The following is a 26,838-nucleotide window of genomic DNA, read 5'->3' on the forward strand; positions in this document are numbered from 1 at the left end:
TTTGGATAGAATTAATGTACACTAATATCAGGTGATTTTCTTTGACAATAGTTTATTCATATCGAATATGTATAGTGCATTAGCAGGTACTCATGTTTAAGAGTATTTTTTTAGCAATATTCTGAAGGTCTAGACAACACACATGAACACGTGATCAGAACCATTTATCACTTTGACTTCATCTGGTGGATTTAACTACGCTACGAATTAGATTTCTTCCCATATCCTTGTTGAGGAAAAAAATTGGAAATTCTATACATAGAATCTAAATTATCTTAACTACAAAGCTTGTTCTTCTATTGGGTAGCGTAGTAACAACGTTCATCCACAAAGTGCATTCACTTCTTAAAAATCTCCATATATGGCCTCAAAAGAGTCATGAGGCTCTCAAAGCACTCTTTCCAGCTGTCTGACTGTGGCCCAGTTGCCTGTCTCAAAGAAACTCAAAGAGTTTTCGTCAAGACTTGGCCTCACTGGTTGGCAAGATCTCATTCTATCACTTCAACTCAAAGGAATAAATGATGCTCTGCAAAAATCTGTGCTGATAAGTTCATTCTTTTAGAAGTTTATTTCTCTTCCCCAAAACAGAGTTCCTGAAATCTTGTTAAGCTGCAAGCAAAGAGCAACCAGTTTAGTTTGGATAAGTCACGATCACGAGGAACGAATGAAACTAAAAATGAAAGAAAGAAGTTGACTGTAGTAAATTCAAAATAAAATCAAAACCTATAGTAAGAGCAATCACTAGTTTACTGGGAAGCATAATGAAATTCATTTTGGGTGTGCTTGCAGCCATTTTCATTTTCTTCATCAGGTTCATCATCAAGAAATGTAAGATGGTTTTTCGTTGGTGCAAGAGAATACTCTCCCCAGGAACTCGAGCCACCCAATGAAACTTTTCTTTTCTTGCAAAATGATTGATTTGTAGCTTGCCCACCCACTAGAAATTCCACAAATAAGCTCCATGAATCACACACTTTACGCAAGCACCTAAAAGAGAATGCATTAAGGACGGTAAGAAGCAAATGAAAGATACAACGAGTTGCAATTAAAAGCAACTGTCTAGGGTCAACCAAATTGATTCTTGTTTTGCTAATTAGTTAAGAAGTCGTGTAAAAACAGAGTGTTAATGTCTTATAGTTTAGTTCACCGAGGTCAACACCAGAAAAATGCAGCCACCACGGTTTAGATTCCATAAGTTAAGAGAAGGCGTAGAAAGAGAAAATACCTTAAAAGATATTCTGCACAACTGATTCCGGTATCTTTTGAAATAAGGTAATCAAGAAGCACCTGATGGTCATAGCTCAACTGCAAAAAAGGAAGAAAAAAGAAAGTGCACAATGTCAGTGATTCCTTTTTATTCTGCAATACCATATACTTCAAATTAACAACTAGGAGTCATGCCGAAGTGGAAATGCTGATATGTAAATGTCCAACAGTGAGCATCTTGCCTCTAATAGGAAAAGATGGAACAAGAGTACAGGATTGAAAAGATCTGAGACACGATAAAATAAATTGGCATTCGAATCCTCCAATGCAACCTTTTCCTTTTCATCCCTATATAAACCCAAAAATCTTGTTAAAAGGAATCCATGACGATCACTTTTAAAACAATGGAAAACTAGGATATTAATTCCTTACTGTTCTTCTGCACAACAAGGTATACACAAAGCAGTTGCAAGAGCACTTTGAATAATACATCATCCTACAGTTCAAAAACACGCCAAGAAATGATGACATGAGTCTAAAAAACTGCAAAAAAAATACGACAAATGAAGAATACAGAACTGCAGAATTTTAGTACGTGAAATTGTTGACTAAGATGATGCATTCAGATAGACAAAACAAAATATGGATACAATTTTTCTTTTTTTGGGTCTAGGGTGAATAGATTGCCTATTTTGCTTATATCATGTCGCATATAAACATAGACAAAAAAAAACTCCTAGTTTCAAAGAAAAAGAAGACATACCTCTTTGATATACAGTTGGACGAAGAGAGAGCAAAAGGATGGAAGAAACTTTTTCAAAAACTCACCTCAAAAGTGACGGCTGCCAAATGAGGAATCATTTGGCTTTTACCCAAAAATTCCTATGTCAGAATAGTACACATGACAGCTGAGAAAATTCGTAGAATAGGACAAAAAGGTTTGGTAGGATCTAGCTGAAAACCAATGAGCTGGAAAACTTGCTGATGCAAAAGTTGACTAGTCATACAAAAACAAGATGACTAGTCATAATCTTAAGAAATATAATGAATGCAATATGATGCAATGCACAAATTATCTTTGCCCAATATGATTGATCTTCCATAAGATAGTAGCCAGATAAAAATACTTAGAGAAACTATTCTTAAACTAAACTTGAGCTTGGGTAATTACAATGTATGTCCTATTACAATATTGTCAAGGGAAGCCAAAATAAAAACTTAAAAAGCATAAACTCAACAAATAGTTGTCGCGTATTCTTTCCAATCTATCACTGGCAGATACAGAAGGACAAGAGGGGTTAGGCGACCCACATAGCTGCCGGAAAGTTGGCTTATACAGTCATGTAAATTGTGACAAGGCATTTGATACATACATATACATATTTCCCTATATAGGGTACAGATATAATGAACTTCACCGTTCTTTTGCTAAGGGTGGCAACAACAGCAATATTGTTACGTACACTAGAAGCTTCGCAGAAAACATATGTTGTAGGAGACGACTTTGGTTGGACTGCATCTATCTATACAATGACGACAAGCTACTGGCTATAGTTTATCAGGTGGGTGCTTACGATGTTTAGGAATATTTTTCAGAAATCTCTTGGAGGGTGGAGAAGAATTCCTGCGGTTTGGAGAACATGGGCATATGATCAGAACCATTGATCACTTTGACTTCATGTGGAGGATTTTCCTTGATCATCCACCGTTGCACATCCTCCCCTATGGCAAGGTCTTGGTCGCACACAATATATACTCTACGAACCAACCCATATTTCTCTTTGGTGAGTTTTATTTCCTCGTCAAAGAGAGGGAAATATCTCAGCGATGACAACGCCAGTGCTAAGTCCTGTTGACATCCAAATCAAAACTAAATAAACAAATCAAAGAAAAAAGTGGAAATGTAGAAGCTTAACCAATTGGAAAATTGAACCTAGATGGATGTAGACTTGACTCCTCCACATGCATAAAATGGCATAATTACTATAGCACCCTTAATTTTAATAGGGTTTTTTCCAAGGGCGGATGCACGAATAGGCTAGCATGTGCTCACTTTGAGATTAGGCTTATCATGTAGGGCTCAATCTAGACCAATCAAAGAAATAAATCAGCCCGCCATGGACAAAAAAAAATTTCTTTCTTTCTTTGTTTCCCTTTAATCTCTTCCAAATATTTCAATAATATTATCAATAATTCCAATATTTTTTCTGTTGCAAATGTCATATAATAACAAAAAGTTCTAAATATAATGAAGAAAATATATTGAAAAAAAAGTTCTTATTAAAAAACAAATTGTAACAAACAGGGGCTTATAATTTACCCCAAAAAAAATAAATTTTGCCTATCCCTACAAATATTCCTGGGTCCACCTTTATTTTTTTTTAAACCATCATAGTTTCTAAATTTATACCCGAGTTTCACCAATAGACGGAAAAATTTACCAAATTTGACTGAATGATGAAATTGGAACGCATGAGATAGAGGGAGGACGACATAAACTAAAAAACGAGTTGGAATACCAAAATGAAACTCGGGTATAAATTCAGGAACCATTGCAGTAAATAACCCATTTTAAATTCTAGATTTAGATTTGTTTTACTTAAAATGGAAATAATTGACGTTTTCCAAGTTTATATAATAGTATAGATATATCTCAACCAATTTCTCGCCTTTTTCCCTCAAAATTTACCTCTGGGGGGGAGAGCTGGTAGAACATTGAAGTCATACGTTGGGGACCAATAATTCCCGATGTTGGAGGGTTGTTGGGTCCTTTATCATATCTATATTCAGAATCCTTTAATTCCAATCTACTACCAACCTGTAACATATTATTATTAGTAAATATATTTTCAAGGGTATATGGAAAAAATTAAACAAAAGGGTATATGTGTGGAACTGATAACTATACCTCTTTACCTGTGGTCAAGTAACTCAAAGTAGGGCCAGGCATCAAAGCGGAGACAAATACAGCAACAGATATTTTCTCAGGGAACCTCTCCATGGCAATAGATATGCAGGCCCCACCCATGCTATGGCCGACCAAGATAACCCTATCCTCTGGTGGGAGAGACTCCATGAATTCAATCAACGGCTCAACATAGTCCGCCAAGCAATGGACTTGATTTATCTGTTTTGGGTTGTCTCCAGATGCTGCTAGGTCTAGAGCTGTAACATGGTGACTTGCAGAGATGAGCAGAGCTGACAACTTGTACCAACACCATGCCCCATGGCCAGCTCCATGAACCAGCAAAAAATGCTTCTTTTGGGCTTCTGGGTTTGGAGATCGAGAACACATTCTTAGTGAGCAAAGAGAGACTGAAAATTCTAAGGTTTTTTGCCTCTTTTCTTGGCCTATATATATTTCACAAGTCCATTTTGAATGGTAGTTATTCCTCCCTGAGTGGCAAAGTCATAATTCTCCAAGTCCATTTTGAATCTTCTCTGAAAACAAAAGGACAAATTCATTGATTTTGATTGATTTTATCTTTCACAAAAGTTTAGACATTTATGAATGAGCTTGCTCAAGATAAACGCTATCCATACAAAATGCGGTGAGGCTGCCAGATTGTCCACACCCATACTATGCATTCACGTGTCACTCTTTTTGTGTATAATCTTTTTTGAGTCCTTTGCATCATGAACTGACCTTTTGTAAGGTTTTGGGTGCCTTGGGTGTCCTGAGAGGTTTGAGTGTGGTGTGATTAAGCAATCTTCACAATATACGTGTCATCATCTAAATCATTCATCTTTTAAATCACTATTTAAAGATCATATGTGCAAAAACTCAATCAAATTCGAGATCGTTTAGTTATTTGATGTATCAACTAAATAGAGTTGACAACAACACCATGCTCCATGGCTAGCTCCATGAACTAGCACAAAATGCTTCTTAAAGGCAAACAAATAAAACGAAATACTCAAAATGCTCAGCTGATCACATATGCTCCTTGTTATTTAATTTATCAATCTTTGCTTGGCATTTGGTATAGTCTTAGTTTTATTGTAATATGTTGGAGTGTATCTCTAGTGTTCCCCTTGTTATTGTTTTAGCCGCCTAGTAGTGGAAAGCCGGCCTTGAGTTTGTCTTAATCCCACGTCAAGGAATTTATTTTTCTCATTTTTTAAGAATGATAGGAATTACGACCTTTATTTATTTTGGAAAATTCAAGAACATCCATGCAATTCTGTATAATTCAATAGTGCTAAGTAAGTGCCCTAGGGGTATTTAAGTTGTTGAGGTAGTAATTTTTTTTAGTACAAGCGATAGTCTAAATTACAGGGAAGGAGATATTTTTCACACACACAACCAAGATGTTATAAGGGGTTCAAACCTGAGACCTCTAATATGCAAATAAAGGCCCTTTTTCCACTCGGCCGTTGGCTGTTGAGTTAGCAAAATTAAGAAGACATTGATGTCCAATATTCAACTTTATTGTTCTCATTTTTGTAGTCTGAGGTGCACGCCGACTCCTCAAAAAGAAAGTCTTAAAGGAAGCAGGATTGCAAATTTTCTCTTGGTCAACGAGCGGAGATTTAAGGAAAAGAGTTGTGCAAAATATTTTACTTCTATTTGTTTGGTAAACTACATATGTGCATCATTAGGAGGAAATTTCTGCAAACTATTTCACTTTTAATTATTTCCTCAAATAAAGGCTCATCTATGATATCATACAATCTATAAAAAAAAAAAGCATTATTCCCCAAAAAGAAAAGATTACATGAGATTAATAGCACACTGTTATATATATTTTTTCGATATGGGAGATTCTTCAATAAGTTTTTTGTTTTTTTGGTTAAGAGTTAGTTACATACTTCTAATTTTAGCCGTTGGATTACATTCATTAAATGTGTTTGTATTCTCTTAGATGCAATCCAATGACCGAGATTAGAAGTATGTAACCAATTCTTAACTTAAATACTTATTATGGAATTTATTACACCAACTAGTTGGCGTATCTATTTTTCACAATTTTAGGGCCTGTTTGATAATCATTTCAATTTTGGTTTTTAGTTTTCATTTTTCATGCTAGAGTATAGAGGAAAAAGAGGGAGAATGGAAGTGAGAATGAGAGTGCATATGGGATTGAGAGGGAAGATGAGAGGAGATGATGGGAGGGAGGAGTAACAAAAGTGAAAACAAAAACTAAAAACTAAAATTTATTTCAAATTGTTTTCACTTTCAAGTTTTTGTTTTCACTTTTATCACTCCTCCCTCTCATCCTGCCCTATCCTCCTCTCTCTCAATCTCATCCTCACTCTCATTTTCCTCTATACTCTAGCACAAAAAATGAAAACTAAAAACTAAAATTGAAATGATTATCAAACAGGCCCTAGTGGGTCAGAAAGGCTAGCTAGTATAACTGCATCATCTATAATGATGACAAGCTCCTAGCTAATTTATCAGGTGCTCACGATGTTCAAGAATATTGATCAGAAATCTCTTGGAGGGTGGAGAAGAATTCCTACGGTTTGGAGAACATGAGCATATGATCAGAGTCGTTTATCATTTTGATTTCATGTGGAGGACTTTCCTTGATCATCCACCGTTGTACATCCTCCCCAATGGTAAGGTCTTGGTCGCACACGATATATACTCTGGGAACCGACCCATATTTCTCCTTGGTGAGTTTTATTTCCTCATCAAAGAGAGGGAAAAATCTCAGCGATGACAATGCCAGTGCTAAGTCCTGTTGACATCCAAATAAAAAATAAATAAACAAATGAAAGAAAAAAAAAAGGACATGTAGAAGCTTAAGCAATTGGAAAATTGAACCTAGATGGATGTAGACTGACTCCTCCACAGCATAAAATGGGCATAATAACTATGGCAGCCTTAATTTTAATAGGGTTGTTTTTAACCGTTATGGTTTCTAAATTTATACCCACTTTGATTATCTAATCTAATAGACCAATTAATTGATGAAATTTGACTAAATCACGAAATTGGAATGCGTGGGATAGATAGAGGAAGGACGACAAAAACTAAAAAACGAGTTGGAATACCAAAATGAAACTTGGATATAAATTCAGGAATCATTACAGTTAATAACTCATTTTAAAATTTAGATTTAGATTTGTTTTAATTACTGAAAATGTGAATTATAATTGACATTTTCCAAGTTTATATAATAGTATGGATATATCATATATCTCAAATTCTCGCATTTTTTCCTCAAGATTTACCTCTGGTGGCGACAGCTGGTACAACACTGAAGTCATACGTTGGGGATTAAAAATTGCCGATGTTGGAGGGTTGTTTGAGTCCTTTATCAAATCAATATTGAGAGTCCATAAATTCCAATCTACTACTAACCTGTAACATATTATAATTAGTAAATCCATATATTTTCAATTGTTGAATTTTTGTACCAGTACTTCTACAGTCACCAAATTTGTTCACCAAGTTTTGTTCACCGAATGTTAATAAACAGATTAATTGGCGATTCCTATACCGTTGTTCTTGCCATTATGCCAAGTAACAAGGAAAAACAAACCAGAAGTTTATGTTTTGAAATGACAAGACTTATTGTTGGGGTCTTCTTTTATCAGTTTTGACACTGCATACATATATAATACCTAACTCATCCTTCTCTCTCGGCTTCAAGGAACCTTTAATTTTATATTTGTGATTAGGTTAAGTCCTTTTCTATCTGTCTCTGGCAGCTCGTATAGTTTGGATAGAAGAATTCATTTACACCAATATCAAGTGATTTTCTTTGACAATAGTTTATTCATATCGAATACGTATAGTGCATTAGCAGGTGGGAGAACAGCTTTACTGGTCTAGACAACAAACATGAACATGTGATCAGAACCATTTATCACTTTGACTTCATCTCGTGGATTTAAATATGCTACGAATTAGATTTCTTCGCATATCCTTGTTGGGGAAAAAAATGAAAATTCTATACATAGAATCTAAATTACCTTAATTACAAAGCTTGTTCTTCTATTCCTTCACTGCTCAACGTAACAACGCTCATCCACAAAGTGCATTCACTTCTAAAAGATCTCCATATATGGCCTCAAAGAGTCATGAGGATCTCGAAGCACTTTTTCCAGCATTGTCTGACTCTGGCCCAGTTGCCTGACTCAAAGAAACTCAAAGAGTTTTCGTCGAGACTTGGCCTCACTGGTTGGCAAGATCTCATTTTATCACTTCAACTCGAAGGAATAAATGATGCTCTGCAAAAATCTGTGCTGATAAGTTCATTCTTTTAGAAGTTTATTTCTCTTCCTCAAAACAGAGTTCCTGAAATCTTGTTAAGCTGCAAGCAAAGAGCAACCAGTTTAGTTTGGATAAGTCCCGTTCACGAGGAATGAATGAAACTAAAAGTGAAAGAAAGAAGTTGACTGCAGTAAATTCAAAATAAAATCAAACTCTATATTAAGAGCAATCACTAGTTTACTGGGAAGCATAATAAAACTCATTTCAAAGAGACGCACCGGTTGAGAAGAACATTAGGATTGTAAGGAAACAGATTCTTTTGGTGTAGACCTTCAATAGAAATTTTTAGTGAAAGTAAGCACTCTTTGGCTTCTTTGAAATACTGTCCTCCATTTTGGGTGTGCTTGCAGCCATTTTCATTTTCTTCATCAGGTTCATCATCAAGAAATGTGAGATGATTTTTCGTTGGTGCAAGAGAATCCTCTCCCCAGGAACTCGAGCCACCCAATGAAACTTTTCTTTTCTTGCAAAATGATTGATTTGTAGCTTGCCCACCCACTAGAAATTCCACAAATAAGCTCCATGAATCACACACTTTACGCAAGCACCTATAAGAGTGCATTAAGGACGGTAAGAAGCAAAGCAAAGATACAATGAGTGGCAATTAAAAGCAACTGTCTGGGGTCAAACAAATTGATTCTTGTTTTGCTAATTGGTTAAGAAGTCGTGTAAAAGCAGAGGGTTAATGTTTTATAGTTTAGTTCACCGAGGTTGACACCAGAAAAATGCAGCCCACCACGGTTTGATTTCATAAGTTAAGAGAAGGCATAGAAAGAGAAAAGACCTTAAAAGATATTCTGCACAACTGATTCCAGTATCTTTTGAAATAAGGTAATCAAGAAGCACCTGATGGTCATAGCTCAACTGCAAAATAGGAAGAAAAAAGAAAGTGCACAATGTCAGTGATTCCTTTTTATTCTGCAATACCATATACTTCAAATTAACAACCAGGAGGCATGCCGAAGTGGAAATGCAGATATGTAAATGTCCAACAGTGAGCATCTTGCCTCTAATAGGAAAAGATGGAACAAGAGTATAGGATTGAAAAGATCTGAGACACGTAAAAGTATATTGCCATTTGAATCCTCAAATGCAACCTTTTCCTTTTCATCCCTATATAAACCCAAAAATCTTGTTAAAAGGAATCCATGACGATAACTTTTAGAACAACGGAAAACTAGGATATTAATTCCTTACTGTTCTTCTGCACAACAAGGTACACAAAGCAGTTGCAAGAGCACTTTAAATAATACATCATCCTACAGTTCAAAAACAAGGCAAGAAATGAGGACATGAGTCTAAAAAACTGCAAAAGAAATACAACAAATGAAGAATACAGAACTGCAGAATTTTAGTATGCGAAATTGTTGAACAAGATGATGCATTCAGATAGACAAAACAAAATATGGATGCAATTTTTCTTTTTTTGGGTCTGGGGTGAATAGGTTGCCTATTTTGCTTATATCATGTCGCATATAAACATAGACAAAAAAACTCCTAGTTTCAAAGATAAAGAAGACATACCTCTTTGATATACAGTTGGACGAAGGATTTGGCAAAGTCAACACATTCTACAAAATACATTTCATGGTCCACTGTCATATTAGCTGGAAGATGCCCTTGAAGCCAGTTATAAAGCTCCAAGAGACCTTTCTTTCTCCCACAACACAGAAGCTCTGCATTTGAATCACAGGTCAAGTGTAAGTTCCAAGTTGTACAAGCGCATTTCTTGTTAGTGCCTCCTTTTGTGCTAATCAAGCTAAAAGAACACCTCAGGAAAAGGAAAACAGCCTGTCTTTGCAGATGGCGAGAAGACAGACTATTTACTTCTGCATCAGAAACACTGGAAAGAAACGGAGAGCCTTCCAGACAATCATCCTGATCATTCTCAAGAGTAATGGGTTTCTGTAAAAGGTCTTCAAAGTACTTATGAATAAGTTGCAACCATGAAACAAGAATTGAGAATTCCTGACAAGTTTGGAAAATGAGCCTGATCATGAGCACCTGCAGGACATGTTTAGCACAGTATACTTATGATCAAATTCCGTACAGTGCATCACACAAGCGTAAGAAATAATCTAATATATATCCACAAACACCTCACATTCCCAGCTAATTGTTGTAAAAACTAGTCAAGAAGCATGTCTTTAATAAAATCATCACATATAAAATATAACATTCACAAAGGATCTGGTGCATTTCTTTTTGTAAATTTATATAAGTGTCACTGCAAAACTATAAGGATTACAAAGAAAGCTAACATATAAAATTCTCATAATAAAATACAAAGGAAATTGTTCTATGAGAGATTAATTTTTCAAAAAGAAGAAACAAATCTTCACTAGCGTCTCTACAATGAATGCCTAGATAACACTCTAGCATCATAATTAGTTCTGATTGCGTTAGATTGAAGGATTTAGAATTCTAGGTATTAATCAGCCCAACTCAATTAAGCCTTCATCCCCGGAAAATAACAGTACTAACAGTAAGGCCTGTTGCTTAAGACCTTTTCAAATAGCAAATGTTAGACAGTTATCAATGCATTATGACATCAAACACTTGGTCCATTCTTAGATTTTCGGCTTAGAATCAGAACCAACATTTGTAAGATCTTCTGACCATCAACAGTTAACTTCTGCACATTCATTATTCACAAAGAAAAGACTCAGGCTAACTCATACCAATAACTTGTGTCTAAAGTATTGAGAGATGCACTTGTTAAAGTTAACACAATCTGCTTGCTCACCAAGGCACCAACATAAAAGCTTGGGTACAAGGTTGATGATTGTAGAAATAATTGGATGATGCTTATCTACAGATCCACTTGCAGCTTCCATAGAACCACTTTGCTCAGCCAAGGAACAGAGAAACTGAACCAAGTTTCCCAGAAACAACGATCTTTGAAATAAAACATCTGCACCAGAGCTTTTCTGAGCATCAACATTTGGTCCAACATGAATCCCTTGTAATAAATTCCAAGAGACAGTTGAAAGAACAGAATTGACATTATCAAAGAACAGTTCAACAAGTTCATCATCATCTTCCGACTTCAAATATTTACGTATATCACGTAAAACTCGAACAACACCAGCTGCAACAGACGAGTCAGCATTTTCCAGATTAGGTTTTAACACAAGAACTAAACTTGATGAACCAGAGTGAAGATCATCAGCTTCAGTTGTCAAATGTGATGAAGTACATTGAATCGCCACAGTGATCGCCAAATCCATACAAACACACAACAAATGAATAAAGGCACCCCAGTTCCTTCCCTACAAAACACATATAGGTAAGAAAATGAAGCACAAAACCCAAGTAAACAACCATACTTACAAAAATACAATCTCTAAGGGAGTAAAGTTGTAAAATACCGAAGCAGCAAGGAATTCTGAGACAGCAACTAGAACATTGCACGTCAGATGCTTGACATATTGACTCTCCACTGTCAGCAAAACTACCTGTTGAAAAAGCAACAAAATTTTAAGCTCAAACATTTATGTACTCCGAAATGTCCACAAAAAATTATTTACTTGGAAATAAGAAGCTGAACTTACCAAGCGAGTTACGATTTTAGTTAGACACATGCAATCACTCTCGCAATCCAATCCTATCACCGGGCCCTGATCACAAGGATTAACAGAAGATAAACACTCCAAAGTTTACGCCTTTCATTGGGGTTTTATCCAAAAAAGTCAAATTTGAAGTTTTTAGAGAGAGAGAGACTGACATTATCAGAGTCGGATTCAAGTGCTTGGGTCAAGAGCTTGACTTGTCGAAGAAGCTGAGAGAGAGTGACCAGGATTTCTCGCTCTTTGGTCACCAAAACGACACCGGATTCCTGCAAAGCAACAGAGAATTGAGCTTCTGAAACAACCAATGAAATGAAACCCTAATCATAGAGTAGGGAGAAACGTACAGTGTACGGACGGAGACACTCATCGACCAAACGGCAGAGCCGCGAGAGCTTCGAATCACTGCACATTTTCAAATCGACGAGGAAAGGCGAAAGCTTCAACTTCAACTTCCGCTTCAGCTTCAAAACTGAGTCTTGATTTGAGATGGCCAAACGGTGCGTTTGGAAGGCGGGTCTTCGGTGATATATTGGAGAACATCAGGGACGGTTCTGATATATTGCAATTTGTTCTACTTAAAAATCCAAACCACTCACTTTTTTGGCGGGTAAAAGGATTAACTAATTTATATGCCACCGTCGTATGAAACCTCTTTCTTAGCAGCTCTCATACAAAAATGCACCTCGATAACCTCACTGAAACAAGCGCGGCAACTCCACGCTCTCCTCGTCACCACCACAGCTATAGGCTCGTACTCGCCGTACCCGTACAACAATGTCATATCTATGTACTCACGGTGTGGTTCACTCGAAGATTCCTGGAAGGTGTTCGATAAAATGCCTCAAAGAAATCATGTTTCTTTCAATGCGCTCATTGCGGCCTATTCCCGAGATTCAAGAAGTGCACTTTTGGCCTTTGAACTACTTAACAAAATGGGAAGTGAATGCCTTAGGCCAAATGCTTCAACTTTCACAAGCTTACTACAAGCGTCTTATACTCTTGAGGATTGGTTGGTTGGCTCTTTGGTTCATGCCAAGGTTGTGAAATTTGGTTTCTCCAATGATTTATGTGTTCAAACTGCTCTTCTTGGGATGTACTCCAACTGTGGAGATTTGGAATCTGCGAGGAAAGTTTTTGGGTGGATAGTTGATAAAGATGTTGTGGCTTGGAATTCTATGATTTTTGGGAACTTGAAGAATGATGAGACCAAGGAAGGGCTTCATCTCTTTGATGGCATGCTGAGGAGTGGAATTGTTCCTAGTCAATTCACGTATTCAATGGTTTTGAATATGTGTAGCCGATTAAGATATTTTTGTCTGGGGAAACTCATACATGCCCGAGTCATAGTTTCAAGCACACTAACTGATTTAACTTTGCAGAATTCCCTGCTTGACATGTATTGCAGTTCTGGTGACACCCGAGTAGCATTTAGTGTGTTCAGTGGAATGTACAACCCAGATTTGGTGTCATGGAACACGATGATTTCTGGGTATTCGGAACATGGGGATGGAGAGCAGGCCATGAATTTATTTGCTCAGTTGAAGAAAATTTCTCTTCTTAAACCAGATGAGTATACTTTTGCAGCCATCATATCTGCAACAGGAACATACCTAGCTTCCGACTATGGTAAATCCCTTCATGGGCAAGTCACAAAAGCAGGATTTGAGAAAAGTGTTTTTGTAGGAACTACACTTGTGTCTATGTATTTCAAAAATGGTGAAACTGATGATGCTCAGAAGGTGTTCTGTTCCATTTTAGATAAGGATGTCGTTCTCTGGACTGAGATGATCATGGGTTTTTCGAGATTGGCTGATGGGGAGAGTGCAATTAAGTTCTTTTCTGAAATGTGCCAAGCAGGCCATAAGATTGATAGCTTTGCTCTCAGTGGAGCTTTGAGTGCTTGTTCCGACCTTGCCATGTTAAAACAAGGTGAGATGATTCACTCTCAGGCTGTAAAAACAGGGTACGATGTTGAATTGTCTGTTTGTGGGAGTCTGGTGGATATGTATTCGAAAAATGGTAGCCTTCAAGCTGCTTATTCTATATTTTCCCAAGTTTCAGACCCTGATTTGAAATGCTGGAACTCAATGCTTGGGGGATATAGTCACCATGGCATGGCAGAGGAAGCATTGAAGCTGTTTTTTGAGATAGAAAAACATGGTCTCAGACGAGACCAAGTAACATTTCTGTCTGTGCTCTCAGCTTGCAACCACAGTGGTTTGGTTGAAGTAGGAAAGTTCTTGTGGAAATGTATGAAGGAAAACGGTATCACACCTGGGCTTAAGCACTACTCTTCCATGGTAAGTTTGTTAGGTCGAGCTCGATTATTAGATGAGGCAGAGGAGCTTATTAACAGTTCACCATTTAAGGAAGATAATCTTGAACTGTGGAGAACTTTGCTAAGCTCGTGTGTCATCAATAAAAATTTGAAAGTAGGAGTTCATGCAGCTGAGCAGGTTCTAAGTTTAGATGCAGAAGACAGTGCAACACTTGTCCTGCTGTCAAATCTCTATGCTGCTGCAGGAAAATGGGGTAGTGTGGTAGAAATGAGGAGAAAGATTAAAGTACTGACGTTGGAAAAGGATCCTGGACTAAGCTGGATTGAGGATAAGAATAATGTTCAGGTATTTTGTTCTGGTGTTCAATCAGAACAAGAGGTAGGTGAAGCCCAAGCTGCACTGCATTGGCTACAAGGAAACATGGTAAGCTCACAAACAGATGAATCTGATGAACAGATGTATACTACATAAGATGTAGAAAGAGGTAGAATCTTGAAATCTCAATGCTTTTATCTATGTGAGCATCCAACCCAAAACCAATTTAGAATCAACGCGGCTAATTCCTTTTAATAAGTTTTAGAATTGATACAAACTCTTTCCAGCTTGGGGAATGCTAGCAACCTTCTCTCTAACCTTCTCCCTTCTCCTCACGACATGTGTCATTTTCTTTACACTTCTTCATTTGTTCATTTGTTAATTGCTAACTACCCATGGTGAGTAGGGAGTGCCCTGTTGGCCTAGGGCTTACCCAAGATCCACATCCAACCAATCACTTTAATACTCTGTTTAGTCACAAGTCCACACTACTAGGCTCGGCATTTTCTTTACACTTAAAACAATGACATTAATGCATTAGAAAATATATCTTTTGTTTCCAAATTTACCCTTATTAAATGTATTGACTTTATATTTCCTTCAATTTACAACTTAACTTAAACAATTAAATTTAAAAAATAAACACTAAAAGTTCAATTAAATAAATATTCGAAGTATACTTCCCTAAAAAAAAAAATTTGGTTCCAAAAATAAGTTTTACAATAAAACCGTATGGAATTTTTTAAAAATACAGATAAATATTTTTTAAAATTAATGAACATTCTAATTGATTTAAAAAGTTAAAAAATTTAAATAAAAAAAATTTAAAAAAGCCCCCATCCCTACCCAATCATCACCATTCCTCTCCAATCCAAAACCCCACCGTGCATTGTACTTCTCACTCCCTCTCTCCTTCGATTCCATATCCAAAAACCCATCGCCACTTCCCTCACCAAAAATAGAGTAAACAGAAAATTTATTTTGTTTATTTTAAAAAAATAAAAAAGCAAGTTGACGTTAATTTTGTGGAAGATGTTAAAATTCTCCCATAATTTTTTAACAAGGTGGAAACAAAAGTTAGTTTGTCGAATGCATTTAATAAGGGTAAATTTAGGAAACAAAAGATATATTGTCTAATGTATTAATGACATTATTTTAAGTGTAGAGAAAGTGACACATGTCATGAAGAGAATGGAGAACGTCCAAATAAGAAGATTAGAGAAAAGGTTGATAGCATTCCCCTATGTGAGCATCCAAAACAAAACCAATTTAGAATCAACGGCTAATTCGTTTTAATAAGCTTTAGAATTGATACAAACTCTTTCCAGCTTTCATTACCACTAGCAATAAAGCTGCTACTTATTTGACAGCTGCTTCAAACTGATGAAATTGAAAATAGAAAGACCAAATTCATGGTGTAACACCTAGAACACACAATTAAGTAGAGTAGTAGTTTTGCACTCATGGTTAGCAAACTTATTCTCCTAACAATTGGCCTAAAACATAGCTCACTAACATTTTAAGCGTACTTTTGTGCTATCTCCAGAAAAGCGTTGGAAAGTTCTTGTGGCTTTGAAAACATTGGCATATGATCAGCACCCTTAATCTCCACCACATTTTTAACCCCACTGTTTGCAATCATCCATCGCTGAAATTCCTCAGTTATTGTCAAATCTTTGTCACAAACCACATAAACTCGTGTAACCGACCCATATCCCTCATTTGAGAAGTTCTTCATCTTAGCCACTTCTTCACGAAACAATGAACTCTTCCTCACTAAACTCTTGGCAAGTTCCAGATCCTTTGAGCATGTACAATGCAATAACATCAGTTCAGGAAGTATAAATACATACAATACAAGTTTATACACGTAAATCCCACTTCAGGAAAGAGAGTAGACAATTAGGAAGAAAAAGATCACTCTAATTGAGCAGGAATTCATTTTCACTATAATTTGTGTTATTTACAAAATTCGACATACATAAATCCAAACACAGCTGAAATTATTAATTGCCAGAAATTTAAACAATGGAGATTCTATGCAATTTTCAAGAGAGTAAATCTAAAGTATTTTCCATGATATAGTTGCAGTGTCTCTTGTGTCTCTGTGTGTGTTTGTGAGAGAACGATACCTCAATGGGGCTGAGTTGATAGAGCTTCGCCTGTAAGCACTTGGGACCGAAGAATATCGATGTTAAGGGTTCTTTGGCGCTTCCAAATTGTTCAAACTGAGTGTCTAGCCATGAGTCTGCTGGAATCTTCTGCATGAACTTTTGACAACAAAAAAAAGCCAACCAGTGTTTTGAAATAGATTTTAGTTAATTACCATTCTAATTAAAGTAAACAAATAACAAGGTGAGGCTTGAAATAGTAGCATACCTCATCCATAATATATGATGGCTGGTGAGTTGTATCTGGCAGAAAGGCTGTCAAGAAAACAGCAGCAGAAATTTTCTGTGGGAACCTTTCCATGGCAAGGGACAAGTTCATGCCTCCAAGGCTGTGCCCTACAAGGATCACCTTTTCTTTTGGACCAAGTGAGGCTATAAGCTCCAACAAAGGCTCAGAGTAGTCTGCTAGTGAGTGAACATCGTGTATGGCCTTCATGTTGATGCCGGAACCTGCAAGGTTCAGCACCGTCACCTTGTGACCGGAAGACTCGAGCTTCGGCTTGATCTTGTACCAGCACCAAGCCCCATGGCCAGCACCGTGTACTAGAACGAAATGAGCATGAGCCTTCTGTGCTTCGCTGGTTGCTGCCATTTTCTTTGTCGGGTATGATCGATTGAAATTAATAAAATTCCAAAACTTATATTATAACCTAGGCAGGATTTTCCTAAGCAGAAATTTCCCCAGTGCGTTGCTTGTCTATATACAGAAATTTCCACAGTAGGGTTTTTTGTTTTGTACAAGTCAAGTTGATATTAATTTATGGGTAATGCTAGGCTTACCATATTTTTATACGACATTGTGTACCACATCTTTAATAGAAGTAGTTTCCTTAATTTATTGGACCCGCTAATTGTTACAATTCCCGTGTAATATCAGGGGCGGAACTAGCCCAAGGGGCTGCCCTGGGTTGTAGCCTGTAGCCTAGGGAAGGTTTTGGAGAAAAAAAGAATTAAACATATATAGCTTAATATTTTAAACTATAAATAAATAAATAAATATACAATTGCATATCCTACCACACAATGACGGACCTATTAAGCACCTCCTTTCGCCGGAAAAACCATTGTAGGTGCTTCCAATTGCCCCTTTGCTCAGCTGGTGGTGGTGCACAAGTGTATAGATTACCTTATTTCCATTTTCAGCATTTAAGTAAATGTCTTTGTCCTTTTATTTTCATTTATTTTTGTATTACTCCATTTACTTAAGTTTACAATGTAAATAAGGAAATACCCCCATTTGGATTCAAATAAAAATACTAAAAAATCAAATTCCCACCAAATCAAAATATGAAAAATCCGTTTTAGTGAAAATACGATTTAGGCTAAAAATGATAGCTTATTAAGTCAATATATACTTCATACTAAAATCCCATAAAATCAAGTTTTCTTGATGTGTGAGTTTTCTTATTAAGCTATATATGTTTAATTATTTTTTTCCCCAAAACCTTCCCTAGGCTACAGCCCAGGGCAACCCTTGGGCTAGTTCCGCCCCTGCATGTAATTGATTACTTCGCATCCTATGTACAGGGATCAACTCCTAATTGTAAGCAATATTAGTATAGGTTGATTTCCTTCCTAGAATAGGTCTCTGTATAGTCCTTATAATGTTGTACAATCTTATAAATCATTCATTCAGTGAAATACAATTCATTCTATTATACCAAACTTAGGGCTCGTTTGGGACTATTTCTCTAGGAAGTGCTTCTGCTCATAAGCGCTTCTAACAAAAGCGCTTTTATTAAAAAATTCTTGAATTTTCATAAATAAATAAAAAAATCCAAGTGCTTCTACTCAGAAGTGCTTTTAGTTGTCAAAAAACGATCTTAGTCTATCCAGAAGCACTCCCAAACAAGCCCTTAACATGGTATCAATGCAAGTTGCAACTAATCAATTGCCACGAAATTTTGACATTTCTACCGCATGCAATAATGCAACTAATCAATTAGCTGTCACGAAAGTGTGTGGCCACTAGCTAGTGGCGTAAGCCATAAATTCTCTCAAGGAGGGTCAACATTATTAGCCTGAGGCTACAGCCCAAGGCAACCCTTGGGCCAGTTCCGCCCCTGCATGTAGTTGATTACTTCGCATCCTATGTACAGGGATCAACTCCTAATTGTAAGCAATACTAGTATAGGTTGATTTCCTTCCTAGAATAGGTCTCTGTATAGTCCTTATCAAGGATTGAAATATCGGCCGATACACTGATATATTGGCCGATATATCGATATTTTCAGTTGTCGACATCGATACTGGGGGGTAAGGCTATATCTTCCCTGATATCAACGATATATCCCCGATAAGTGCGATATCCCCGATATTTTGCCAATATCCCCGATATTTCCCGATACCCATAACAGAACCCAAAAAAAATTCAGAAGTTTTGAAGGCAATTGAAACAAATTAGAACTGAAAAATAGCTAATTCTTGTCTAGAACCCTATAATTTATTAATATGAAGAATTATGCACAGTCCACTTCCCACATACCTCCAATCCATCTAAAGAGGACATGGCGATCAGTTTTGGATCTATGAGCATAGGAACTAAACCTAGTACTAACTCAAATGAATCTTATGATGGCTATGGTTATGTCATGTCTGATTATAGTGGAACTAGTTATGGAGCTCAAGATGATGAAACAGATTATGGACCTACTAGTTTGGTTAATCCTAACTATCCCATATATGGGAGGACATTAGGGAGCTCAAGAGAGACGTATGTGCACCATGTTCAAACATGGCTTACAAAGTTGTTCCTCATTGTTTCAACCTCATAGGAGCTCTTCATTTATGTAGATGGACACTTATCTAAATTGTAATCCAATGTTTAAACAAACTATGGATTTATGCATGGTTTATTCATTCTAATCAACATTTTATTTTCAAACTTTTCATTAACGCGCGTTACATACCACTTATATTTCATCATATGTATATCATATTATTAGTAAATTTTGAGTTCTATTTGTTCAATACATTCATTGATAATGTAAATAACATCAATGAAAGTTTTACACCAAAATTATGTGTTTCAATGCCTATATCTATCATTTTTGTTGATTTTTTACCGATACCTAAAACGATAACGATATATCCCCCGAAATATCCGTAAATTGGAGGCCCGATATTATCTGCACGGCCGATATTTTAATCCTTGGTCCTTATAATGTTGTACAATCTTATAAATCATTCATTCAATGAAATACAATTCATTCTATTATACCAAACTTAGGGCTCGTTTGGGACTATTTCTCTAGGAAGTGCTTCTGCTCATAAGCGCTTCTAACAAAAGCGCTTTTATTAAAAAATTCTTGAATTTTCATAAATAAATAAAAAAATCCAAGTGCTTCTACTTAGAAGTGCTTTTAGTTGTCAAAAAACGATTTTAGTCTATCCAGAAGCACTCCCAAACAAGCCCTTAATATGGTATCAGTGCAAGTTGCAACTAATCAATTGCCACGAAACTTTGACATTTCTACCGCATGCAATAATGCAACTAATCAATTAGCTGTCACGAAAGTGTGTGGCCGCTAGCTAGTGGCGTAGCCAGAAATTCTCTCAAGGAGGGTCAACATTATTAGCCTGAGAAAACCGTAAATATTAACATAATATTTTTTTTATTGTATAATTTAATTGTTATCTTCCAAAATCATAACCCGCATTGCCACTAGCCATTAAAAAAAAACCATAAAATTGCCACGAAACTTTGACATTTCTACCGCATGCAATAATGCAACTAATCAATTAGTTGTCACGAAAGTGTGTGGCCACTAGCTAGTGGCGTAGCCAGAAATTCTCTCAAGGAGGGTCAACATTATTAGCCTAAGAAAACCGTAAATATTAACATAATATTTTTTTTATTGTATAATTTAATTGTTATCTTCCAAAATCATAACCCGCATTGCCACTAGCCATAAATATAAAAAAACCATAAAATTGCCACTCACAAAGTAAAAATAATTGCATAAAAAATAAACTCTTTTTCTAATAAGCTCTTTCTCATCAATAATTTGAAGATAGGGAGTTCATGCATTGGAGCAGGTTATCATTAAGTTTATTTTATTTTTTGTCACAAGCGATATCAATAATAGGCATTTATTGCAATGCGCACTAAATGATGTGACATTTTTGTTTTTGTTCTAATTTTTTGACCTCAATTATTAGATACCGAGATATACACCAACACATAATATATAAAGCACAAATTTGATAACTCCAGCATTATTACATAAACATAGCTCATACATGTTCAAAGTCTAAGCATAACATGTTCAAACTTAATCTCCTCGATCGCTTTTCAGCCAGACCCTACCATTGTTGAATCTGAAGTGTACTTATTTGATATATCTACAAGAGCATTGCAAAGTTCTTGGGTCTTTGAAAACATTGGCATATGATCGGCGCCCTTGATCTCCTCCACATTTGTAACCCCACTGCTTTCAATCATCCACCGCTGAAACTCCTCAGGAATTCCTTTATCTTCGCTACAAACCACATAAACTCGTGGGACCCGCCCATACCCCACATTCGAGAATTTCTTCATCTTTGACAAGTCATGAAGAAAGAGTGAGCCTACCCTTACTAAACTCTTGGCGAGTTCCAGATCCTACATTCCAACATGTGCGATGTAATAATAATTGCATTTTAGTCGTTCATGGAATTTAAAGACCTATATGATGATATTGGATTTCTTTACTCTGAAAAAATGATTTTTCAAACATTAGTTGGAAAGAATAATCATTATTTTTGCGTACAAAACTTGGCTTCTTAAAACTTGTCTTTTGTTTTTTATTCTCAAATATGCACTTATTTTTCACTTTAATTATTCTTAACGAGAGAGAAACGTTCCTCCTTATCCAGATGGAGGGTAGCATTATCCTCTTTTAGAAAAAGTTTAACAATTTTGGACTAGCGTGATCGGGTGGAGCTCTTGTCTCTTGGTGTTACTTTTTCAACTTTTTTTCATTTTCAATTTGCCATCATCTTAGTCCAGCCTATAGGTCTCTTGATGGGACATAAACAATGGAACGGGACCAATAATGGTTCAGTAGCTGTTGTTTTAAAAAAAAATCTGCCTATAGGTCTTTCTTTCTGTGAAATTATTGGACCTAATTGCGTGATAAAACATGACCCAAATACCACAATTTGAGTGTTATTATCGTTATCCTAATTCTAACTCACAGATGAGTTGTGATATGCGCAGGTGTGAGGGAGAGAAAGATATGTACCTCAATGGGGCTTAGTTGATAGAGCTTGGCTAAGAACTCAGGACCGAAAAGCATTGACATCAAGGGTTCTTTAGCACTTCCATAATTTGTAAACTGAGTGTCCAGCCATGCTTCGGCGGGCATGTTTTGATTGAACTGTTCACATCGAAACAGAAACCAAAGTGTTTAAATCAGGCAGATATGTGAAAACGAATGAATTGTCTCATAGCATGCTAAAATACATCTTCGGATGTACCTTAAAAAAACAAAAACATAAATAATACTACTCTTTGGGGACGACAAACAATCAATGGGTTCCCAGAAAGCTGGTGAGACGTTAACCTCATGAAGTAGCAGTAAGTGCCATTTTATTTTTCTGTGTACTGAAAAGATCGCAGAGTTGGACCCCATTGCAATGTTTAGAGTATGAAGTAGCTTTTTCTTTTTCTTTTATTCTTTTTGTCAAAAGGAGGTATTATGATGGGGAAGAAGATCCTCAGTGTTTGATTGGTTATATATTTTCCTCACAATAATTTAGTGAAAAATAATTTTATAATTATCTTTAACATTATAGCTCAATGAAAAGCATCGATCACTAGCAATTAATTAACCATGTAGTTAATCATACCTTTTGACAAACACGATTAGCGTAAACATTGTAATTTAATCATTTACCTTTTGACTAACAATAGGAAAAAAATAGACTAATTAGCTGAAAGTAAAGTAACACGATTTCTTTGAGAACCAGGGCTTATAATTAAAGTTGCTCATAATATATATTAAATAATTTTATATTAGGTTTTGGATTGATTGGCTTGAATTAGAGTTTATTCATATTTGTTTTGTTAATTATCTTACCATAATCAGATATCAGAATGTAACTAAGAAGCATGAAAGAAACAATTAAAATTGACTTAATTATCTGTAATAAGAGGTTTTATTGTTCTTGGTTAATTCTTGGGGAGCTAGAGCTAAAAAAGCCAAATAAGCTACTTTTTTTTCTGCCTCATTTAGGAAGGGGAGTGCCGTGGGGTATTCTCAACCACATAGCTAACACCCCTTGAGCTCTGAAATAATTATGCCATACCTGATCCAAAACATGTGAAGGCTGGTGTGTGGTATCTGGCACAAAGGCAGTCAAGAAAACAGCAACAGAAATTTTCTGCGGGAAGTTTTCCATGGCAAGGGCCAAGTTCATGCCTCCGAGGCTATGCCCTACAAGGATCACCTTTTCTTCTGGACCAAGTGAGGCTATAAACTCCAACAGAGGCTCAGAATACTCTGCTAAAGAGTGAACATCTTGTATGGCCTTCGTGTGGATGCCTGAAGCTGCAAGGTCCAAGGTTGTGACTCGGTGACCAGCAGACTCTAGCCTTGGCTTGACCTTGTACCAGCACCAGGAGCCATGGCAAGCCCCATGTACTAGAACAAAATGCTTCTCTGCTTTTGGTGCTGCCATTTTTCTCTGTTGGTGATTTTGTTGTTCACATGGGATCTTTAGGTTATTTATAAAGATGACTTAACTATATTTGGTGAAGTTTTATTAATTTAATTTAGTCTTTTAATTGTTGGTACATTTTCTGTAACATGGTTTTAAAGGTCTAGTTATATGAATCTCTTATTCTCCTTCCACAAATCTTTGTTGGTTTGCAAGTAACAGACAACAGAGTGGGGAAGTACTTGTGTACTTATCTCGATTTGCATTATCTCCCCTTCTACCTGTAAGATGAGATTATATACGAGATAGTGTTAATATGATATACATTGTCGGCTCATTCTTAACCGTCTAAACTTTTGGGATCGCATGGTTGACATCAATTATACATATATTGCCTCTGCTTCTTTAGTAGGAACAAGTTCCCCTTGATTTTTTTATCAATTAAATTTTTTGAAAAGGGCCGGAAATTTCAATTAACCTTTAAGTGAAGAATGCGATGAGGACTTAATTGAGGTTTTAACTTGAAAACAAGTTATGATTTGAATCAGATAGCTGGATATGTTGAAAACAAGCCATTCAACATAGCCACCATAGAAATTTATACGAGTTAGGTGGGTGCCACTTATCATGACTGAAACTGACTGAAACCAGACGGAATTGAATACATTGTATTGGCACGTGCATTTAATACATTGTATTTGCACTTGCATTTAATACATTGTATTTGCACTTGCATTTAATACATGAACTAGAAGAACCGAACTGCATACACAGAAAAACGACACTATGCTTAGGTAATCAGAGGCATGTGAAGGTACACTTGTAGACATGAAGGAACTACAAATGGACAGTCACAAGATGTGACGAGTCATAGTCATTACTACTGTAGAATGAACCAATGGACACTGAAGAGTCATTATCATTATTAATGTGATACATTCTATTTTATGGTCTAGTTAAGGCGTTCTCCAACTTATTTGGGGCTAAATTTAAATTTTTTCCCTTCAAAAAGTAACTATTTGGGTTTTCCCCGAATGCAAATCGTTTTTTCTCCCAACCTTCCAGACTCAAATTTTAAGTCCGCAACTTTATTAAATTGTTTAAAAATAGTTTAAGTCTAATTTTTTTTTAAATGAATAACTTTTCTTCATTCAATCTTTTTAAATAACTTCATAATTAAATTTTTTGAACAATTTGACATTAAAAAAAAAATTTGAAATTCCACAAATATAATTTTATTCCAAAAGAAAACATACAACATAATTCTAAAAGAAAACACACAATACTTCAAATTCACCATACATGAAACCCAATAGGAATAAACTAATAACCACCATCGTGGGGGCTTGGATAATAGTCCCTTGAGTTGTCTTCAGGATTAACGGTAGACTGTTGACCCTGTGCATGTTCTTGCATAATTTCATCTTGTTTATTCCCCTAATACTTCTTCTTTCTTGGAGTAAATTTGGACATGTCCATGGACATTATTTTTTGTTCTTGGGCTTCCTTTTCTTGTTGCTTCTGATACGCATAAGCATCAGCTTGATCTTTGACAAACTTGTCCAATATGTTAAGCTTTCGTCTCCTATCCTCCTCGAAAGCAATACCTTGCTCAACCAATGATTCCAAGTGCTTATACCTTGTTTGTTAAGAAGGGTCAGTCATCTTTCCCTTTTCTTTTTTTTCTTTTTTGCAGCCTTTTGTTTATGTCACCCCTTAGGCCTTGGACTAGGCATGGTGATATCGTCTACGTCATTATCCAAATTCACCATACTTGCACTAGCGCCAGAAGAACGTTGTGTGGGAGGCTTGTTTATATCATTCCACTTTGGGCAATCTTTTAAGATTTCCCAAGCATGGTACAACTTGAAATGCCTATTTGAAGGCTTATTATCATTAAGAAATATCTTTTTCGCATACACGTCCTACGCATGAAAAAATAAATCTAAGTTTGGAGTTGAATAAAATTACAAATATAAATTTAAAGCTTTAATAAGAATGGTTACTTACCACATCATGTAAATTTGAGCCACTTTGTGGGTTCGTATTGGCCTTAGTCAAGCACGCCTTCCAAAAAGAACATTGTTGGTTGATAGTCTTGAATCAATAAGCAATGGCTTGAATGTTCATCGCTTGGGTCCACTAATGCCCCGATCATTTTCCAGAAACTTTTGATATACATACTTCCAAAATGTGTCGCTTGCTTGATTGGTGTCAATAGCTCTATCTTCACTGATAGAAACTCACCCTTTGCATAACGCCTCATCTTCTTCGGGCCTCCAATTCACACCTCTTTGAGATTTTGTGGACATCTTCAATAAGAATGAAAGGAGATTGATGAGATTGACAAAGGAAAAATAAATTGAGAAATAGATAAAATATTTTTGGTATATTATTTGAGAAATGGATGGGTATTTATAGAGTTTGGAGTGATTTTTGGGGTTGGATATGATCAAGATTAATTTAAAATATTATTTTGACCTTTGGATTTAAATTTCAGCAGTTGGATCTTTTTTTTTTACCATTAAAATAGTTTAGATTTAATCTAGATCGTTGATTTAAGTTACATTTAGAATACAAAAAAAAAACGAATTGAATTGTTGCTGTTGGATTCCAACGGCAACTTCACAAGAGCTTGACATGTGGCGCGACAAGCTGCCATAAAGCAGTAGCACAGCAGGAGCATATGCAGGTGGGCTGCTTCAAATACAGGTGGGCTCCACCGAATATTTTTGGGTCCAGGCAATACTTGGACTACTATTTGGGTCCAAGTTTGGATTTTCTCAAATTTTGGCCCCTTCATTTTCTTGGGTTAGGAAAGGTGTTGGGTTATATTTTGGGATATTTTGAGTTTGGCCTCATGGGTTGGAAATGGCCTTACTGCCATAAAAATAAGGACTAAGTACAGTAAACCCCCCAACCTATAGGGCCATTTTCAAGTACACCCCAATCTATCGACAAATTACAATTACATACACAACGTCACGAAATATTACAAGCGAGCCCCCTCCGTTAGCGAGATCGTCAGAATAGCCGTTAGCTGCCTACGTGGCGTCTAGCTGGATATTTTTTTAAGGGCATTTTCGGCATCTCAAGTCCATGGGTTTCGCGCCAACACAACACGTGGCGTTTTTTAATTCAAAATATAAAAAAAAAACCCCAAATCGATTTGCAGATTCTCGTCCAAAGCCCCTCCCCTCCCCACGAAAATCGATTTCCCCCCGAAATCGAAACTTCTTCCCCAAATTGAAACCCAAACCCCATTTCGTGTCGATCGAAAGCGCACAGAGAAGGCTGGGTTGCTGTAAGTCGAGATGGCGTGGAGTCGTCGTCCTCGTGGCTGTCGTCCTCCTCGTTACTGTAAGTTGCATGTGGTTTTATTCCTTCTTGCTTTTTGGTTTTGTCGTACAGAGGTTGCGGTTTTG

The 26,838-nt window shown here is 36.4% G+C and overlaps 5 protein-coding genes and 1 pseudogene across 8 annotated transcripts; 1 reads left to right on the plus strand and 5 right to left on the minus strand.

Annotated features, from left to right (window-relative positions):
- Window positions 1-95: 95 nt before the first annotated feature.
- Window positions 96-2,549, minus strand: LOC110752986 (uncharacterized; annotated as a pseudogene). Its single transcript, XR_015825793.1, has 7 exons — window positions 2,544-2,549; window positions 1,970-2,017; window positions 1,639-1,702; window positions 1,449-1,554; window positions 1,226-1,305; window positions 751-987; window positions 96-609 (listed from the first exon to the last, which is right to left on the minus strand). The product of XR_015825793.1 is annotated as an uncharacterized LOC110752986 (transcript).
- Window positions 2,437-4,592, minus strand: LOC110752982 (methyl jasmonate esterase 1-like). The gene is made up of 3 exons (XM_021953770.2): window positions 4,115-4,592; window positions 3,896-4,024; window positions 2,437-3,055 (listed from the first exon to the last, which is right to left on the minus strand). Exons 1-3 carry the CDS (start codon window positions 4,499-4,501, stop codon window positions 2,786-2,788), a joined length of 786 nt encoding a protein of 261 aa, XP_021809462.1. The 5' UTR covers window positions 4,502-4,592; the 3' UTR covers window positions 2,437-2,785.
- Window positions 4,593-6,409: 1,817 nt separating this feature from the next.
- LOC110752993 (golgin) lies at window positions 6,410-12,479 on the minus strand. 3 transcript variants are annotated; one of them, XR_015825632.1, is made up of 13 exons: window positions 12,351-12,479; window positions 12,162-12,272; window positions 11,989-12,054; window positions 11,806-11,892; window positions 11,116-11,706; window positions 9,959-10,438; window positions 9,632-9,693; window positions 9,442-9,547; window positions 9,219-9,298; window positions 8,653-8,982; window positions 8,134-8,474; window positions 7,390-7,519; window positions 6,410-6,893 (listed from the first exon to the last, which is right to left on the minus strand). XR_015825632.1 is itself a non-coding variant. In XM_021953785.2 (11 exons), the coding sequence occupies exons 1-11, from the start codon at window positions 12,414-12,416 to the stop codon at window positions 8,432-8,434; spliced, it is 2,022 nt and encodes a 673-aa protein (XP_021809477.2). In that variant the 5' UTR covers window positions 12,417-12,479; the 3' UTR covers window positions 8,024-8,431. The 3 variants fall into 3 exon arrangements, 1 of the variants encoding a protein (XP_021809477.2); XR_015825633.1 differs by lacking the exon at window positions 7,390-7,519 and having other exon boundaries at window positions 6,412-6,893; XM_021953785.2 differs by lacking the exons at window positions 6,410-6,893; window positions 7,390-7,519 and having other exon boundaries at window positions 8,024-8,474.
- A 52-nt stretch (window positions 12,480-12,531) lies between these two features.
- On the plus strand, window positions 12,532-15,088 carry LOC110752998 (Pentatricopeptide repeat (PPR) superfamily protein). Its single transcript, XM_088244011.1, has one exon. The coding sequence runs from the start codon at window positions 12,636-12,638 to the stop codon at window positions 14,754-14,756; it is 2,121 nt and encodes a 706-aa protein (XP_088100137.1). The 5' UTR covers window positions 12,532-12,635; the 3' UTR covers window positions 14,757-15,088.
- A 780-nt stretch (window positions 15,089-15,868) lies between these two features.
- On the minus strand, window positions 15,869-17,473 carry LOC110752995 (salicylic acid-binding protein 2-like). Its single transcript, XM_021953788.2, has 3 exons — window positions 16,980-17,473; window positions 16,733-16,870; window positions 15,869-16,401 (listed from the first exon to the last, which is right to left on the minus strand). The coding sequence occupies exons 1-3, from the start codon at window positions 17,361-17,363 to the stop codon at window positions 16,120-16,122; spliced, it is 804 nt and encodes a 267-aa protein (XP_021809480.1). The 5' UTR covers window positions 17,364-17,473; the 3' UTR covers window positions 15,869-16,119.
- A 3,470-nt stretch (window positions 17,474-20,943) lies between these two features.
- On the minus strand, window positions 20,944-23,682 carry LOC110752994 (salicylic acid-binding protein 2). Its single transcript, XM_021953786.2, has 3 exons — window positions 23,063-23,682; window positions 21,997-22,131; window positions 20,944-21,374 (listed from the first exon to the last, which is right to left on the minus strand). Exons 1-3 carry the CDS (start codon window positions 23,432-23,434, stop codon window positions 21,066-21,068), a joined length of 816 nt encoding a protein of 271 aa, XP_021809478.1. The 5' UTR covers window positions 23,435-23,682; the 3' UTR covers window positions 20,944-21,065.
- Between the last annotated feature and the right edge of the window lie 3,156 nt (window positions 23,683-26,838).

Source organism: Prunus avium, chromosome 7 (genome assembly GCF_965620075.1).
Source record: "Prunus avium chromosome 7, drPruAviu1.hap1.1, whole genome shotgun sequence".
Classification (NCBI taxonomy): Eukaryota; Viridiplantae; Streptophyta; class Magnoliopsida; order Rosales; family Rosaceae; genus Prunus; species Prunus avium.

Excerpts from the sequence above, each read along its gene's own strand:
- LOC110752993 (XM_021953785.2), bottom strand. The coding sequence starts at position 12,416 with ATGTGCAGTGATTCGAAGCTCTCGCGGCTCTGCCGTTTGGTCGATGAG. Across the intron at positions 12,273-12,350 it reads AGTGTCTCCGTCCGTACACT|GAATCCGGTGTCGTTTTGGT; the intron begins GTACGTTTCTCC and ends GTTGCTTTGCAG. Across the intron at positions 12,055-12,161 it reads TTGAATCCGACTCTGATAAT|GGCCCGGTGATAGGATTGGA; the intron begins GTCAGTCTCTCT and ends CCTTGTGATCAG.
- LOC110752998 (XM_088244011.1), top strand. The coding sequence starts at position 12,636 with ATGCCACCGTCGTATGAAACCTCTTTCTTAGCAGCTCTCATACAAAAA.
- LOC110752994 (XM_021953786.2), bottom strand. The coding sequence starts at position 23,434 with ATGGCAGCACCAAAAGCAGAGAAGCATTTTGTTCTAGTACATGGGGCT. Across the intron at positions 22,132-23,062 it reads CTTCACATGTTTTGGATCAG|TTCAATCAAAACATGCCCGC; the intron begins GTATGGCATAAT and ends CGATGTGAACAG. Across the intron at positions 21,375-21,996 it reads ATCAACTAAGCCCCATTGAG|GATCTGGAACTCGCCAAGAG; the intron begins GTACATATCTTT and ends GTTGGAATGTAG.
- LOC110752995 (XM_021953788.2), bottom strand. The coding sequence starts at position 17,363 with ATGGCAGCAACCAGCGAAGCACAGAAGGCTCATGCTCATTTCGTTCTA. Across the intron at positions 16,871-16,979 it reads CATCATATATTATGGATGAG|TTCATGCAGAAGATTCCAGC; the intron begins GTATGCTACTAT and ends TGTTGTCAAAAG. Across the intron at positions 16,402-16,732 it reads ATCAACTCAGCCCCATTGAG|GATCTGGAACTTGCCAAGAG; the intron begins GTATCGTTCTCT and ends ACATGCTCAAAG.
- LOC110752982 (XM_021953770.2), bottom strand. The coding sequence starts at position 4,501 with ATGTGTTCTCGATCTCCAAACCCAGAAGCCCAAAAGAAGCATTTTTTG. Across the intron at positions 4,025-4,114 it reads ACTTGACCACAGGTAAAGAG|GTTGGTAGTAGATTGGAATT; the intron begins GTATAGTTATCA and ends AATATGTTACAG. Across the intron at positions 3,056-3,895 it reads ACCAGCTCTCCCCCCCAGAG|GACTTAGCACTGGCGTTGTC; the intron begins GTAAATTTTGAG and ends GGATGTCAACAG.